Source organism: Oenanthe melanoleuca, chromosome 20 (assembly GCF_029582105.1).
Source record: "Oenanthe melanoleuca isolate GR-GAL-2019-014 chromosome 20, OMel1.0, whole genome shotgun sequence".
In the NCBI taxonomy this organism is placed as follows: domain Eukaryota; kingdom Metazoa; phylum Chordata; class Aves; order Passeriformes; family Muscicapidae; genus Oenanthe; species Oenanthe melanoleuca.
The window spans coordinates 5,849,396-5,865,208 of record NC_079353.1 but is presented as its reverse complement, the minus strand read 5'-3'; the positions used below and the strand labels follow the sequence as shown (position 1 = coordinate 5,865,208).

At 46.0% G+C, this 15,813-nt stretch overlaps 1 protein-coding gene across 1 annotated transcript in view; it reads right to left on the bottom strand.

Moving 5' to 3' along the window:
- COL20A1 (collagen type XX alpha 1 chain) overlaps positions 1-15,813 on the bottom strand; it is a 61,706-nt gene that overhangs the window by 3,133 nt on the left and 42,760 nt on the right. Inside the window, exons 24-37 of the mRNA XM_056507383.1 lie at positions 13,254-13,396; positions 12,798-12,907; positions 11,943-12,101; positions 9,625-9,702; positions 8,915-9,001; positions 6,767-6,820; positions 5,869-5,964; positions 5,298-5,351; positions 4,909-4,962; positions 4,537-4,590; positions 3,151-3,222; positions 2,430-2,465; positions 1,108-1,174; positions 98-286 (exon numbers count right to left, since the gene is read on the bottom strand). Coding sequence (XP_056363358.1) covers positions 98-286; positions 1,108-1,174; positions 2,430-2,465; positions 3,151-3,222; positions 4,537-4,590; positions 4,909-4,962; positions 5,298-5,351; positions 5,869-5,964; positions 6,767-6,820; positions 8,915-9,001; positions 9,625-9,702; positions 11,943-12,101; positions 12,798-12,907; positions 13,254-13,396 — 1,253 coding nt within the window. The remainder of the gene's footprint in view (positions 1-97; positions 287-1,107; positions 1,175-2,429; positions 2,466-3,150; positions 3,223-4,536; positions 4,591-4,908; positions 4,963-5,297; positions 5,352-5,868; positions 5,965-6,766; positions 6,821-8,914; positions 9,002-9,624; positions 9,703-11,942; positions 12,102-12,797; positions 12,908-13,253; positions 13,397-15,813) is intronic.

Below are 15,813 nucleotides of genomic sequence, written 5' to 3'. Positions count from 1 at the left end.
AGATAATATCATGGATTATCTACACAGTAGTGCTTGAGGCACTGAGATTTAGTTCAAGTATCAAAGATGCAGTGAAAAATGCTTATGAACACCATACCTCTCTCTCCTGGATACCCATCTTTGCCTGGCTGTCCAGGAGTGCCATTTTCTCCTCTTTCTCCACTGCTCCCAGGTGGGCCTGGAGGACCTGGTGGTCCTGGTTCTCCTGGTTTTAACCTTTCCTCCCAAATGGGAACTGGCTTCCTTGCATGTTCATGTATGAATGAATCAAATTTCAACACATGAGCTGAGAAGGCAAGACAGAAAATAAACGTTTCCTTGGCTGGGAAATTGAGAAGGGAGAGAAAAAGGATTTTGTTTAAAAAGGTATTTAGAGTGATCAGCTAGTGCTAAAAAGCTGTCAGTCCAAGGTGAGAAGATGAAAATGGGCAGCTGAGGGATGACTTTGCTGCCTGACCTTGGACAAAACTCTGCTTCTCTTTGTGCATCACAGCACAGGAGCTTTACAGAACTGCCTCATCTCGGGAGGAATCAGCACATATTGCTGAAAGAGCAATTTCTCACAAATTAGTGTCAAGCTTTTCCATTTGAGAAATAAAGGAGGCTTTGCAAAACACCAAAGGGTTTTGCAAATAAATATTTTGCAGGTCTTTTCTGTGCTGATGGCACCTGACAAAGCCAAAGTATTGCTTACAGCCTGAGATGGGACACTGGCTGCTGGTGGTGCTGAGCAGGGCACAGGGTGGTGGAGCTGCTGGGGTCACTGCAGCTTCAGGCTGTTCTCCTCTGGCTTTCCACTCCTGGACAGTCATAGGATCACAGATCACAGACTGGTCTGGGTTGGAAGGGACCTTAAAGCTCATAATGTTCCATGCCCTGCCATGGCAGGGACACCTCCCACTGCCCCAGGCTGCTCCAAGCCCCATCCAGCCTGGCCTTGGACACTCCCAGGGATGGAACAGCCACAGCTTCTCTGTGCCAGGGCCTCAGCACCCTCACAGGGAACAATTTTATATCTAATATAAATCCAATCCTTCATCTTGAAGCCATCCCCCCTTGTCCCATCACCCCACGACCAGACCCAGGAGCTGGGCTGGTTCTACTCACTCTGAATCATCCTCTCACAAGCCTGGCTAACCAGCTGGTAAATTGTGGCCAAAGACTGTGGTTCCCCCTAAAATGAAGCATTTTTTAGAACATTAAGAAAAAAAGGAAGTATTAATATCTTTTAGAAAGGATCGATCTCATAATGCATGATAGCTTTCAGCCCATTCATTTTCTCAGCTTGAGTTCCAGAGATATTAATTACTGTGAAATGCAGCCCTATTTATTTATCATGAAGCTCTGAAACCAGAAAATTGAAACTGGAAACATCAATAATTGCTTGTCTCCTGCACATCAAAAAGCCCAGACCGAATCTAAATAATTACCAAAAAAGGGAGAGCAAATTTCACCCTCACATTTTATCAGAAAAGATGCTAAGTCTATAACTCAGTGTTCTGTGATATGTAAAACATTTAGTATGATCAGATATTAGAATGTTCTATCTTTGACTCCATCTTCTATAAATATTTATTCTTGCTGTATTTTGAATAAATCATATACAATGGGCCCTTCAGAAAGTTTTAGTAAAGTAGAGAAGAGCAATAAAAATGCAAAAAACCTGCTTAAAAACAAACATGACTGTGAAAATTCATAGCTAATTCACCTGCTTCCAGAACTGTTTATAAAACACACATCTCTGTGGGGATCACAGTCAGATAATCCAGGCTTAAAAAATGCTCTGTTTAACACCCAAAGGAGGGGGAACTGGAAAGTCTCAGTGAAAAAAAAAAAAAAAAAAAAAAGTAAAAAAAAAAAAAAAGTCTAGAAAAGGAAAAGCTGGTGGAATTGGAAGGAGAATGCTCTTAAAAATTATAATTCTGAGGCATTAACTTGAGACAAAAGCACCTCATCCCTGTCTGAAGACAAATTTGCATAAGTCAGTCTTGGCAATGACTCCTAGAAAGTCATGGTATTCTGATTTAACCAGAAGTCAGGATGAGAAAAACTTCCCAAGAAAATAACCTTCCAAGGTAGTGTGGATGTCCTATTGCCAAGGTTCTGTGCTGGGGCAGGGACAGTGATTATTACAAATGAGTCTCCTTTTGCAACACATTAAACCAGAACAAAGTGGAGCCAAGAAAGTTTGGATTTTCCCTTCTCAGCAAAGAATGGATTTGCATTTGATATTTCTGCTTCATTGCTGCCCTAATCCCAAGGATCTCCAGGCTGCTGTGGGATTATTGATATCCCACCAGGGCAGGTGAAAGGAAAGGCAACAAGCAATAGGTACAACAACACTGCAAAGGTTTGCCTTATAATTGTAAGCAAAGTTTGCAGTTCAGGTTACCACATTCACTGTTTTGAGGTGCACCAGAAAAACTCACTTTCTCTCCTCTTTCTCCTTTGGGACCTGGCAGCCCCTATAGGGAAAAAAAAATTAAAAATAAGTAAGTCTAAGGAAAGGAAGAACTGAAAACAAACAAAGAAATTCATGGGGGTGGGTTGCATTAGTGGGACATGGAGCACAAAGTTTGTTTCTCACACTCTTGTTGTTTCCTTGACCTCATGGTAGTTATTGTAAGAGCTTTAAGACCTTACTTAAAAGTATGAACTCATACTCAAACACTTTGTTTTTAAAGAAAAAGTGTAATAAATCAGTTACTGGAGCAGTGGGATATGCACCATCAACAGGGATACAGAAATTTCTCAGATGTGCTCTTAGAACAGATTTCCCAACAGGACAGGTGGTTTTTAACACCTGAGGAGAAGAAATACCTGTGACATTTACATCTGTGGTTTCAACTACAAGCCCAATATTGGCTGCTCCAGCTCAGGAGTGACTTTCTTGCTTTATTCTAGAATCTTACACCAGAAATTTGTTTAGATTTTGTGTAGCAGGTGAATCTGGGCAAAGGGAGGTGGGATTTGTTGAATGCTTTATCAACAGATCAGCAACCTGGGCTTTGAATGCCCAGACATCCCCTTAAGGAGGATAAGTGTGAATTTAAACCATTCTTCAGACTCATAGCTGCTGTGGGAACAGCTCATTTCCATTCAACTATTCCATGTCTTGGCTTTCTTTGAGACCCAAAAGCAGAAACTTACTGTTGGCCCAACATCTCCTGGAGGTCCCTTCTCACCACTGCTGCCTCGGGTGCCTGTGGCTCCTTGGAAACCCTGCAGACATTACAGATTAAAAAATCAGTTATTTCCTAATTTTTTATTTTATTTTTTTCTGTTCAAGGGCTCCAGGGGCACCTGTTGTGGGAGTTTAGAGGACTCAAGCAAGGGAAGAGTGGCCTTAAGTTTCCTGTCCAGCCACGAGCCCTCTGTTCAAAGCACATTGTGTGTGAGTCATGCTCACATCATTTCCCATCACCATCTCAATTATGGCCAAGCCAGCAAAGATGAGTTTTGCCAACAAACTGTAGTGTGGTTTACACCCTACAGGCTTTTGATCTTTCATTATATATTCAGATTTAGACATAGCCTAGAGAACAATGCTCTTCTTCAGCCTCCCAATGCCACATGGTTGTTTTCTTTTTCCTTTAAAACTGTGCTGCCTCCAATATTTTACAACATCAACAGCAGCAGAGAGAGTGGGAAGTGCCTTCTGTGGTCATCTCCTCTTTGTGAGCCATCTGAGCCATAAAGGGAAGAAAAAAATCAGCCAAAAACAACTAGCAGAAATACTTTGGTTTAGGATTTCCCAGCTATTACATTTGAACTCAGTAGGTATTAGCAACCTTTCTGAACAATGAAACAGAAAAGGTTTCAAGGCAGCACCAGAACAGCTTTCAGAGCCTGCTCTGAAGGTGACACTCCTTTCCTCATATTTGAAAAGATGAGGCTCAATCCTGCCAGCTCCACATATTCAAAAGTTAAAGTTTTGAGCCTAATTCAACCTTGGCTCCTATAAATAACTTAGCACAACCTCTGCCAAAATCCTTATAATTCAGTGGTGAGACTCAGCTGTGAGATTCAGTAACTTATCAGGTCCACCAGCCATCAACTAAACCCATATTTGGTTCAATTTCCTGGGGTGCCTTCCAATTAGGAGCTGTAAATCAACAGATCTTAAAGTTCTGCTACCCTGGGCACAACTGAGTGCAAGTACACCCATGTAAATCCAGCCCTGGCAGCAGATGCTGGCAGTGATGTGGGGGGAAACCTTCCACACTGCCTGCATCCTCCAGTCTAACAAACCAAATCACCTCCAACTCAACCAACAGTTGGAAAGCAGCAGTGTCAGGAAAGTGAAAACAGCAAAGAAGAATCTCCTTGCTGGGATGAAGTTCCCTCAGGACTTGCCAGAGGAATCCAAGGATCTTCTCCCTACACTGGGAGTGGCAGGGAAAGGGGTTCCTGCACGATGTGCCAGGTGTTCCCCATGGTGCCCCAGGAAGGGGGTTTGCCCTGACACTTCCAGGTGAAAGCATAAAACTGCTGAGGAGCAGATTTCAGAGAGCATCACTCACAGGGAGTACTCACCCTTGGTCCAGGAGGTCCTGGGGGCCCAGCTGTGCCTTCTAGTCCCCTCACCCCCTGCAAAGCCAAATCCAGCATTTACTAACAAGAGGATTCTAAGAGACCTCATCAGCAGTGAGATTATTTTTCCACGTTCTGCTTTTAACAGGGACTTGCTAAAGATGGGTAAAAAAAGCATCTGTCGAGCAGCAAGAAGGGCAGTATCTGCTCAAATTTAGCCAAACCTAAAATTATCCCATTTTTGTTCCCCAATCTCTCTGGCTTTCTGAAAAGACCATTCACTGAATGCATTGGGATGTTTTGGGTCTCTGCTGGGACCCTCCTAGCAGATTTTTAGGCACTCATTCACAAAATCTCAGGGATGAGATGATTTACCTTTGCACCTTGAAGTCCATCCCTGCCTGGAGCTCCCTGCACACCAGGAATGCCCTGTAAATCAGAAATGCTAGGTAAGGTCAGCATCTGATTATCATTGCCCTAATTCATCTGATAACAGAGGACAGAAGAGAAAGGTCAAAGAAGAGAGTTATTCATGACATAGAGCAGAGAGTGTTATCCCAGCTTTAATTCCATCATATCCAGCTGCCAGACAGGTCTATCTCTCTTCCACCAAGTGACTCAGTTTCCCTTGGGATGGCATTCCAAAAGACAGACACTTCCCAAGAGACAAGAGCAACAACTTTCAGACTGCTAAAGTAGTTACTCAGAAAAAAAAAAAAGGACAAATCTTTGGGACAAGCAGAAGGAGTGGTGTTTACCATTACCTGCATGCCAGGGATTCCAGTGTCTCCTTTCTCTCCTTTAATTCCTGGTGGCCCCTTGGATTAAAACAGAAGCACACAGTTGGGTGTGTGGAAGAACCCTTTAAGGAAAAGAGCATCCTGCTGCTCCACATCCATGTCCCAGGCTGTTCCTGCTCCCTGCAGTGTTCCAGGGTAATTTACAGCCACAGCATGTGCACAGGGATCCTGCCATCCCAGACAAGTGGCAGCCCTTGCCACTGCTCCCTGCCAAGCAATGATGATCACTGGAAAGAGAAATGCCTGAATATTCATAGAATATCCTGGCTTGGAAGGGACCCCACTGGGCTGCTTTCAATAAAAGCCCATTAAGGAGAGTCTGGACAAAAGCAGGCTTTGGCCAGAATGATGAAGTGCAGGGCCTCATCAGCATAAAACCCAGTGATTGTCATCTCTGCCTCTGCAGCTGTTGGGCTGTTGGTGAGGGTGGTGTAAGTACACAAATCACAGCACTGACACCCATTTCTGAGACAGGCTCTAACTGTGAACAGCAAAGAGCAGCTGACAAAGAAAGGCAGTGGAAGAGGTCACATACCACAGGGCCCTGAACCGTGATCCCTTGGGACCCTGGAGAGCCTTGCTGGCCACTGGGACCTGCTGGTCCTACTTGTCCAGGTGGGCCTGGTTCACCCTGAAACCAAAGAGAAGGAAACAATCACAGGGGAATGCTTGGTGCCTGCTCTCCTCATGGGCTGCCCTGCATGGCCTGGGTCAGCATGAACCAGCTACAGGATTCCAGATTAAACTGGGGCACTGAGGGCATCTCCAGTATCCTCAGCTGCCTTTGTGTGTTAGGTCCAAGGTTTTGGTCCATCTTCCATAAGAGCAGACAGCAAAGCTGCAGAGGGTGTTGTGCAGAGCACAGTTCACCTTCCCAAGCAGTTACTCCTGTTATTCAAGGCAGTCAGAGAGCAAAGGGAAATATTCTCAGATAATTTCTGAGATCTGTGTCCATTCTCATTCCTTCCCCCAAACCTTTCCCCTGCAGCCATGCTGCTTTCCCAGATGTCATCCCAAAAATGGGGCCAGTGCTCTGCTCTGGCTCTGCCCTGTGCTGATCCATGGGGCTGTGAACACTTGCACCAGGGTTTGCTACAGTCCCCAGGGCTGGGGAATTCAGAGCCAGCCCTTCCTCAGGCTCACCTCAGGGCTGTGGTTCCCTCTCTGCCTCCCTCCCCAGGGCAGTAGCAGTGTGTCTGATCAGGAGGTTTGGCAGCTCAAAGCCTGACCTGTCCAGCACAGCTGCTCTCAGAGGACATTGCTGACCATGTGCTGTGCATTAATTCAGCACAAGCAGGCTCATCATCTCCATTTCCAAAGCCCCACTGAGCATTTAATTAATAATAAGTGATCCCATCCTCCTTGATGTGTCGTTAAGACCCTGTTTGGGCTCAGCTTGGTGCAGTGAGATAATCTCCAGTTTAAGGACTCACCTTGGGTCCTGGCTCCCCCTGCTCCCCCTGAGGTCCTCTCCTCCCAGGGCTGCCCTGCCAGTGGGACACAAAGATCATCACATTTATTGCACTGTAACAGGAGCCTCTGCATTTCACTGCCCCACACTTCCTGCCCACAGAGCTCAAAACAAATAGAGACAAGAAGAAAATTAATTGAGTTGTCCAGGAAATGCAGGAAAGGGAAGAATAAAGTAACAGCCCAGCCCCTCCATGACCAGCACTGGGAGCACAGCACTTATTCCCAGCAGAGAGAGATGAAGTTTCAACTTTTTAACCTCCCTCCAACTCCCTCTGAGTGGATCCATGGTGAGACAACATCTCATATGGAGATGGGAACACACTTGAGAAGGAAGAAAAGGGGTGCTCACATCTACACTCCTTTGGAACTCAGATGGGTTTTACACTCTCCACCCCACAGAAGTGACATGAGCTGAGATCAGGGACAGACCTGGCTCTGGGAGACCTGGCTTAGCTCTGCCTCTGCCTAACTCTGGGTGGGCAAAAGAAACCAATCTCCTGGCCTGAACTAATTTTGTCTGAATTTTTGCTATTCTTGAATCCCAAAAAATCCCCATGGATTTGAATTGAGAAGCACAGGCAGGGAACTTTGGGAAAGGTGCTTCCAGAAGTGCCCAGAAATCCATTTCAGAAGCCAGCTGGAGCTGGTCAGACACACTCATTAAGGCCAGTGATAAACACAAGGTGGGACATGTCTTGCTAACTGGAGTTTTAAAAACAGCAGTGAGTGCTGTTGTAACTGCAGCAAATTACCAAGGGTTCAGTGGTGTGAGGAGAAGGTTGTGTGTCAAAACCCGATTTCCTCTGATGCCTTAAAGAGTCCTGCTCTTTAAGGAGTTGTCTGTGGAGATGCTTAAACACAGGGCAATGCAAGCTGGTAATTATGCACTTAGGATATTGGAGCAAACTGTGACAGTGGAGTGTGCTGTTAATTAAACTTCCACCGGAATGAGCAAGTAATTACTGCAATGAGGCACTCTGCTTGCACAGAACTGAGCTCACAGCTGAACACAGGTCAGGGCAGGAGGAGATCTCAGACCTTTTCACTTGAAAAAGGAGGCAAACCTTTCCATGATGGTTATTTTCCAGGAGAAAAGCACCTGGAGAGGTTGACCTCAGGTGCTCTGGACAGGCTGTCTGTCAGGTTTCAGCTGCCTTGTGCAAATATTCTTCCCCAAATTTCCCAAAAGCAAATTTTTCAGAACTGCTTCCTAGTGTTTAACAGGAATATTTTCTCCTGGGATTTAAGCCCATGATGGCTTTCCTGCATCCATAATGGATAGAGCAGAATTTTTCCTGAGCATACTGAATATGTAATGGCTGGTTTCTCTTCCCCCTCATTTCTTCAGGGTTTTCTTGCAAGTGACATTCACTGAACAGAAAGAGAACTTTGGGGACAGACAGGATAGCAAAGTCTCCCCTTTCTCTTTACACTGTCCACCCACACAGACACTTACAAGACTCCAATTTAACATACAATCCAGATAGGAAGATTTTTTTTTTTTTTTTTTTTTTTTTTTTTGGTGAGTAGTTTTTTTCCTAAATTTACAGAGAGTTTCAGAGCCTCCAACCCATGAAATCTCTCCAGACACTGAGGGTGACCTGTCCTCCTCTCCTAAGAGGATTAATGTGGAACCAGGAGCTGCTCAGCCTGTTCCCAGCTGCAGCTGTTGCCCTGCCAACTCTCCACCTCCCCATTTCATCACCATCCAAAATCCAAAGGGAAACTCTCAGCCTTGCCCTGGAAAACTCTTTGAGTTAGGATGAGAGGAAAAGGCACCAGGGGAGGTTCAGATTGGACATGAGGATAAAACTTCTCCACCAAAAGGGTTGTCAAGCCCTGGCTGCTCAGGGCAGGGCTGGAGTCACCATCTCTGCAGGGATTTTTAAAAGGTGAAGATGTGGCTTTTGGGGACACAGTTTACAGCTGGGCTTGGCAGCCCTCATTAATGGGAGGACTCAAGGATCTTCAGGATCTTTTCCAGCCTGAATGATTCTGTGATTCTCAAACCTCAGAGAGCCCCAGGGGTGTTACCCAAGGCCCAACATGCCACGACAAATGAAGCAAGAGCAGCACAAGCAATCCCCCAGGTGGGAGGGAGAACTTACAGGGGGCCCTGGGGGTCCTGGCAAGCCTGGGCGCCCAGAAGTGCAAGAACAGGCAGGAGCCAGGGTAGGGCAGGTGTCCTCATCCCTCTGCAATGAAACCAAGCCAAAACCAGTCATGAGCAGCTGCACAGCAAGAGCAGGATGGATCACAAGTGCAACACTCAGTGTTTCAAAATTCAGTTTTTTACTTAAAGAAAAGCAGATTTTTTTTTTTCTACTCCACTGAGAGATTTTTGTGACCAATCGAGTGCTTTACTTTTTCTGTTGAATAACAAATTTAGACCAAAAAAAATCCCCAAAAAACTATGAACCAGCCCTGAAAAACACATATTGGAAAATAATTTTCTCCTTTTTACATATTTATACACCCCACATAGCAGTTCTCTGTGTTGAGAAGTGAGAGGAAGAGTGGGGGATGTTCTGCCTTGGGGCTGAGCTGGCAGCAAAGCCCAGGACTGCCAGGGCTCCTGGATGAGGTCATGCCAGGAAAAATATGCACTGCACCAGCATTGGAAGTTTTCCTTCTTCTTGAAGCAAACATAGTTTTGTTTACTTCACCAATAAATACACTGGTGTTATTCCCAAGAGTAAAAAAAATGCTTTCCCTCTTAAGTCTATCAAAATAATTTGTAGTGTCACTTCAGTGCCATGGACTTGTCCCTTCCTCCCCAGGCTCCTGCCAATGAGCAGAGCACTGTCCTTTGTCTCACCAGTGCAGGGAGATCACAGCATCTGTCCTGCTCTGCCCCCACACTGCTGCACAGGATCTGCAGAGACTGCAGCTGCAACTGGGGAAAAAAAAAGAGAGTTTGATAAGAAAGTAGCATTGGCTCCCACCACCCATCACCAAGCCTTATGAAGTTCAAGTGATAAAAATAATCATCAGGGATGGTTTGACAGGACTCTGCTGTGTGATCCCAATTATAACTGTGCCCCAAAAAAGCCACAACATGAGAGCTGGCCCCAGACTGAGCATTCCACAAGCCCTCAGTTCTCTGTCCTGCTAAGCCAGTCAAAAAAGCAGCTTCACATCACTTCTCCAGTTTACTCACAGCCCTGCAATAGCAGCAGGTTCCCAACTAATTGGGCTTCAGCACCACCAAGATGTGAAAGCAAACTTTGATTTGCTGCCCTTGGGGACATGGGGAGAAGGGAAATGTGGCAGCAGCTTTTCCCAGGGCAGATGGGATCCCCTCCCCAGAAACCCCAACCAGTCTCTCACTGCCTCCCTCACAACAGCCACATCTTCCCATTCTGATTAACAAAAAAGCACACACTGCACAAAGCCAAACAAAATAATGAGGCAGAGATTAATTTTTCTTTCCTTGACACCATTTCTCTTTTTTTTTTTTTTTTTTTTCTTCTCCATGCATTTAACAAGGAGCGAGCTGTACAGCCCAGGGAGGGTGACAGGCAGCATACAGATACAGATGAGCCCTACAGATCAAGTGGCATTTAAAGATTTCTTAAATTAAATAAGGTTCCATGATAACCAATAATGAGGCACTCTGTCTTCTCAAGGACAGCAGAGCTGTTGAGGATGTGCTTGAAAGGCAATGGGAGTAGGGATGGCACAAGGCTGTTTATAATTTGACCAGACCTGTCTAGCTAAGCTGCTAGCAGAGAGAATTTGAGAGGGGCAAGGAAAGCACAGATTCCTGCCTTGATGGCCACAGGCTTGTGATCAAATTGCCAGAGAATTTATTTAGGAAACAAGTGGATACTGATTGAATGCAGTTTCTTGGTTTGTCACACAGCAGACCCCATTTCTTACAGGAAATTCCACTTTTTTTCCTGGTGTATCACAGACCTCTGCCACTCAATTTGCAGCTGGGGATGCACATAGGACAAAGTGATTTTATGGTGCTGCTTTGAGGTAAGGGGAGTTATAAATCACTTGATGAGCCATTTTCCCCTGGACTTCTAAATCTAAAAGCAGAGCCAAGCAGCAAGATCTTCACATCAGTGGTAAATGATTTCCTATAGCCCCACTAGAACCTTGTGAGTGATGAACTTGCCACTGATTCTGCACATGATTAACACTCCTGCTCTGGGGAGTAAGAATGGAACAGACAGACAGACAGAAGGGTGATTTTGCTCTGAGAACTGTGCACAGGCCAGGACACCGAGTGCAACCTGCCCTTTCCCTGTCCCCTTCAGGGAGCAGCTCCCTGCAGAGCTGTGAGGACATACCCACAGGCCAGCACTCACTGTTGGGTTGGGGTTTTTTTCCAAGTAGCAGCTGATAATCTCTATGGGAGATTATTTTCCCCTCATTTGCATTCAGACAGACAAATCCCAACACACTGGAGACTGAGGCACACTCAGCTCTGCTGCCTGCAGCCACTAGCATTTCCCTACATCACTCCATGTGGGCTGATGTCCCCAGGTTTCCCTGCAGAAGCAATTCCCAAACCCTGCTGTCTGCTTCAGCATCTCAGTGCAGGAGCTGTGCTTCCCCAGCCCGGGGGATGCAGCCAGCAGAAGGCTCCTCTGGGACACTCTCCTGCTGCCACCCCCATCACAGTCCCCATACCAAGACAGGAGGGACAAAAACGCTCTCCCAGTGCTGGGAAAGCTCCTTAAACACAAGGGGTCAGCAGGATTAGGGTGCTGTGCACCATAACAGTGTTGGGAGGTGCTCAGAGGATGATGTGACACTGCTGGAAGGAGCTCAGATGAGGCTGATGTGACACTGCTCCTTTTTCCCCAGCCCAGCCAGCCCCAGCAGTGCTGGAAGGAGCTCAAATGAGGATGATGTGACACTGCTGCCCCTGTCCCCATCCCAGCCAGCCCCAGCAGTGCTAGAAGGAGCTCAGATCAGGCTGATGTGACACTGCTGCCCCTGTCCCCATCCCAGGCAGCCCCAGCAGTGCTGGAAGGAGCTCAGATGAGGATGATGTGACACTGCTCCTTTTTCCCCAGCCCAGCCAGCCCCAGCAGTGCTGGAAGGAGCTCAGATGAGGGTGATGTGACACTGCTGCCCATGTCCCCAGCCCAGGCAGCCCCAGCTCCCCCCAGCACTCACGGGCACGGAGCCGCTCCGGGGGCCCCTGGTCCGGGTCACTTTTCCCAGCATGATGAAGCCAGCAGTGGAGATGCTGCCGAGGGTGTTGATGGATTTCTCTGCTATTTTCTTACAGTCCACATAGAGCTTGACCTTGAAGTGGCTCACGGCCACGTGCACCTGCAGCAGGTGGAAAAAGCTGTGCTGGAGATGAGGGGGTTTCTACTGACAGCAACACCTCCTGCTGCCACCAAAACACCTCCTGTCCCATCCCCTGCTGCTGCTGGCACGGGCGGGGTGTTTGTGACGAGTGAATGCATGGAGGGGGCTCAGGAGAAAGTTTTAGTGTGTGCTTTCCCCTGTTGAACCCCTCACCTGTCCTTGGGAGAAGCCTTTCTGGAGCTGAGTAATGAATCTGCTCACAGATACCCACGGAAAGAGCTCATTGCTCATTTGGGTGCAATCCCTTTGCTATGAGGACATAGATAGCCAAAACCTCCACCCTATTATAAGTGATAAAGTGGTTTTTTTTCACAAGATTGGATTCTCTTTGCCTTTCATCCAGGATTAAATGGTTACCAAATTTATAAATTCTAAAAAACCATAATTATTGTTTTTTCAATTTTTCCTGCCTAAAAAACACCTCAATTTTTGGAGTCTGGGGGGAAAAGGGAAAGATCAATATGTGGAAATCATATTTTGAACATGAGATCCACCTAAACTTTTTACAATTATGAATTTCAGCATATCAAAGAGGTTGGCCACTTCCCTGGCACTCAGGCTGCAAAGCATTTGGATGATCACTCCTCAGTTTGAACAACACTCCCTGACCAGAGTGAGATAATGAGCCACATTTCTCCCTCTCTTGATAAGGACCTTATGAAAGCTCCCATAGAATATCTTCTTCACTTCCTGATGGTCAAAGGAGACTTCCTGTAAATCAGCCTTGTAGTCATGGTTGAAATAAGTCAAGGATTTCTTACTGGCTGCAGGGAAAACACGACAAATAACTGCTCAGAAATTGATTTCACACATATATACAATAGTAAATAATTAGGCTTAATGTGGAAGATTTCCTATGTTATTAAGAAGTACTTCTAAACAATGGAAAAATATGTAAAAATAAAGAATATGCTATAAGTAGAATAAAAATGAAAACATATCTTTCAATTGCCCTGGGCAGTGTTTTAAATATGAGGTTGGCAGCCACCACAAAGCCTCCTGAGAAAACGCTGCTGAGTATGGAAACCATTAAAACAATCCAAGTGGGTTCTGCTGCTTGCAAGAGGCACGGAAACACCCGAATTTAACGTGTTCAGCAAGAAATCTTACGGTCAAGGTTAACACCCAGGAGGGGCTGGAAGTCCTCGTCCGTGACCTGCCACACAGCAAAGGGCTCCTTGGGCGTGTCGGGCAGCAGGCGCAGGAGGAGGAGGATGGTGTGCTCGGGTGGGATGGAGAACAGGTGCACGTCACTGCAACGACACACAGCAAGGGGTTTAAAAACACCAGGGATTTAAAACAGCAGGCAGCATCCTGCAGCCTCATCCTGCTGTTTGCTGGGCAGGGGGGCTGGAGAAGCTTTGCTCCCAGGAGTTGATGGTGACGTGTTGGTGTCTTGGGCTGCAATACAGGATGTGACCAGGGGTGTGTATTCTATCACCTTCTGCTGAAATCAGGTGGGGCAGTGACCCTTATCTCTGTGGGAGATATCCTCTGCTAATGGGCCAGCTGTTAAAACCAGGTGGAGTAGTCATCTTTATCTTTTCACAACCCATCCTTCCTTCCTTCAGGGATACATCTTCTGTTAATGGCCATTGAGTCCCACTGCATGACTGATAAAATTACATCATCCCACTGGGAGATGCTCCAGCCAGGGGAGGAACGAAGGCTTTCCTACCTAGATAAAAACTGAGATTTGGGACACCAAGGCACCTTCTTTTCACTGGATTCCAGAGGAAAACTGGGCCTTCCCACATCACCATTGGACCTTTGGAAGAAAACTGCACCTTCTCCAGGAGCAATGCTCCAGCTGAACCACATCTGCCCCTGCAGGAGGATGCAGCCACCATTGAATGGGACTGTGCCAACACCCTGACTGACTGATGGAGTGTCAGGTTGTATTCTGACTCTCAGTGGTTTTGGGATTGTCCTTTGTAATACTGTATTTCTATTTTAATTTTCCTAGTAAAGAACTGTTATTCCTGTTTCCCATATCTTTGCCTGAGAGCCCCTTAATTTCAAAATTATAATAATTTGGAGGGAGGGGGTTTACATTCTCCATTTCAAAGGAGGTTCCTGCTTTTTCCTAGCAGACACCTGTCCTCCAAACCAGGACAGTCAGAAAGAGCCTGGGCCTGCTGGAGCCTGTGGTGAGTGATGAGCACTCAGGGGCTCTCTCCTCGTGCCTGGGGGATGCTCAGGTGGAGCAGTTGGGGTCAATCCATCCCTGCCAGAGCTGCTCAGGGAATGCCAAGCCACAGAGAGTGCAGCCTCAATGCTTTTGAGATGAGAGCTCAGTGGAGGCTCACAGAACATCCCTGCCAGGTTCCAAAGCACTCCCCCAGGTCTCCTCTCTAAGAAGGAGGAATGGCTGCCATGTATCATGGGGTAAATCTTTAAACCTTGGCACAAAACTCTTGGCTTAGGGACATGGCTTATTGGCAGACCTGGCAGCATTAGGGTAATGGTTGGACTCGGTGATTCTTCCAACCTAAATGATTCTATTATCCTAAATCAGTGTAAATGCCCTTCAGGGATAAGCACTGAGCCCACAGAAAAGCCCCCTCTGGATCCCCACATCCCAGCTGCAGGATTTAGGCTCAGCAGCTGTGAGAAGATACAAGGCAATAAAGGAAGGTCAAATTGGTTTTGCCTGAAGCACGCCTGTAATCTGAAACAGGACACATTGGCACAGCATAAACACAACCCACCAGGCATCTTTTCAGGACTGATTCATAAACAATACAACTTCTTTTCTTTCTCTCTCAGTTTCTGAAGGGGTAGTGTCCTTGGAAAGGCATCCATAAGAGCTGAACAAAAGGATTTGCCATCATTTTCTGAGTATTTAGACAAAAGGGTTCTCTGAATCACCCCCACTCTGTTTACTCTAAGAAGCTTTGCCTCTTTAACTAAGATTAAGCAGTGGCTCAGTAATTAGGCTTTGAACAAAGTAGCAATGAATGTCAGGAGTCAGATCAGTCCTGATTCATAATCATAAAAAAGGAATGAGGTCACAGGAGCTGCCTGGCTTGCCTGGGACCCTGTGGAGAAGCTTCATATGCAATGGAATGGGGTCAAGGCACAACCCAGAGCCAGTGGCTGTTCCCTCTCTCAGGCTGCAGAGAGCAGCTACAAATGATATTTTCTAAAGCAAAGATCACTCTCCAAACCAGAGATATTTGGGAGAAAGGATTGAAGATGAAAATGTGACCTCAAACTGCCATCCCTGAAGTATGGGTGGCTGTGGACAGAATGCCTAAAGACTGGTGCAGTGTTCATACGTGACATGGTCCTCATGTCCATCACAGCAACTAAAAAAGCTGGAAAAAAAGTGATTTTGTAGAAACCAAAAACAGCACTGTGAAAACGTTTGGCTGTACAAATGTATAATAAATATTATTGTGTCCTTTTAATTTCTACATGATAACTCATCTTGAGGAATATTTATTTATTATTAAATAAATTATTTATTTATTTAATAATAAATTATTTCTTTAATTTATTAAGAGGTTTTTAATTAATACTTTGAGTAAAAACCCTCTGGCTATCTTTTCAAACTACCAGTGGTTTCATTTAGCTCATCATATTTATCATTTTTTTTGGAAGTTGCCAGTGGGGCTGCACCATTCCTCCCCAAAATGACCTTCCTTTGCCATGCAGGTGGCATGAG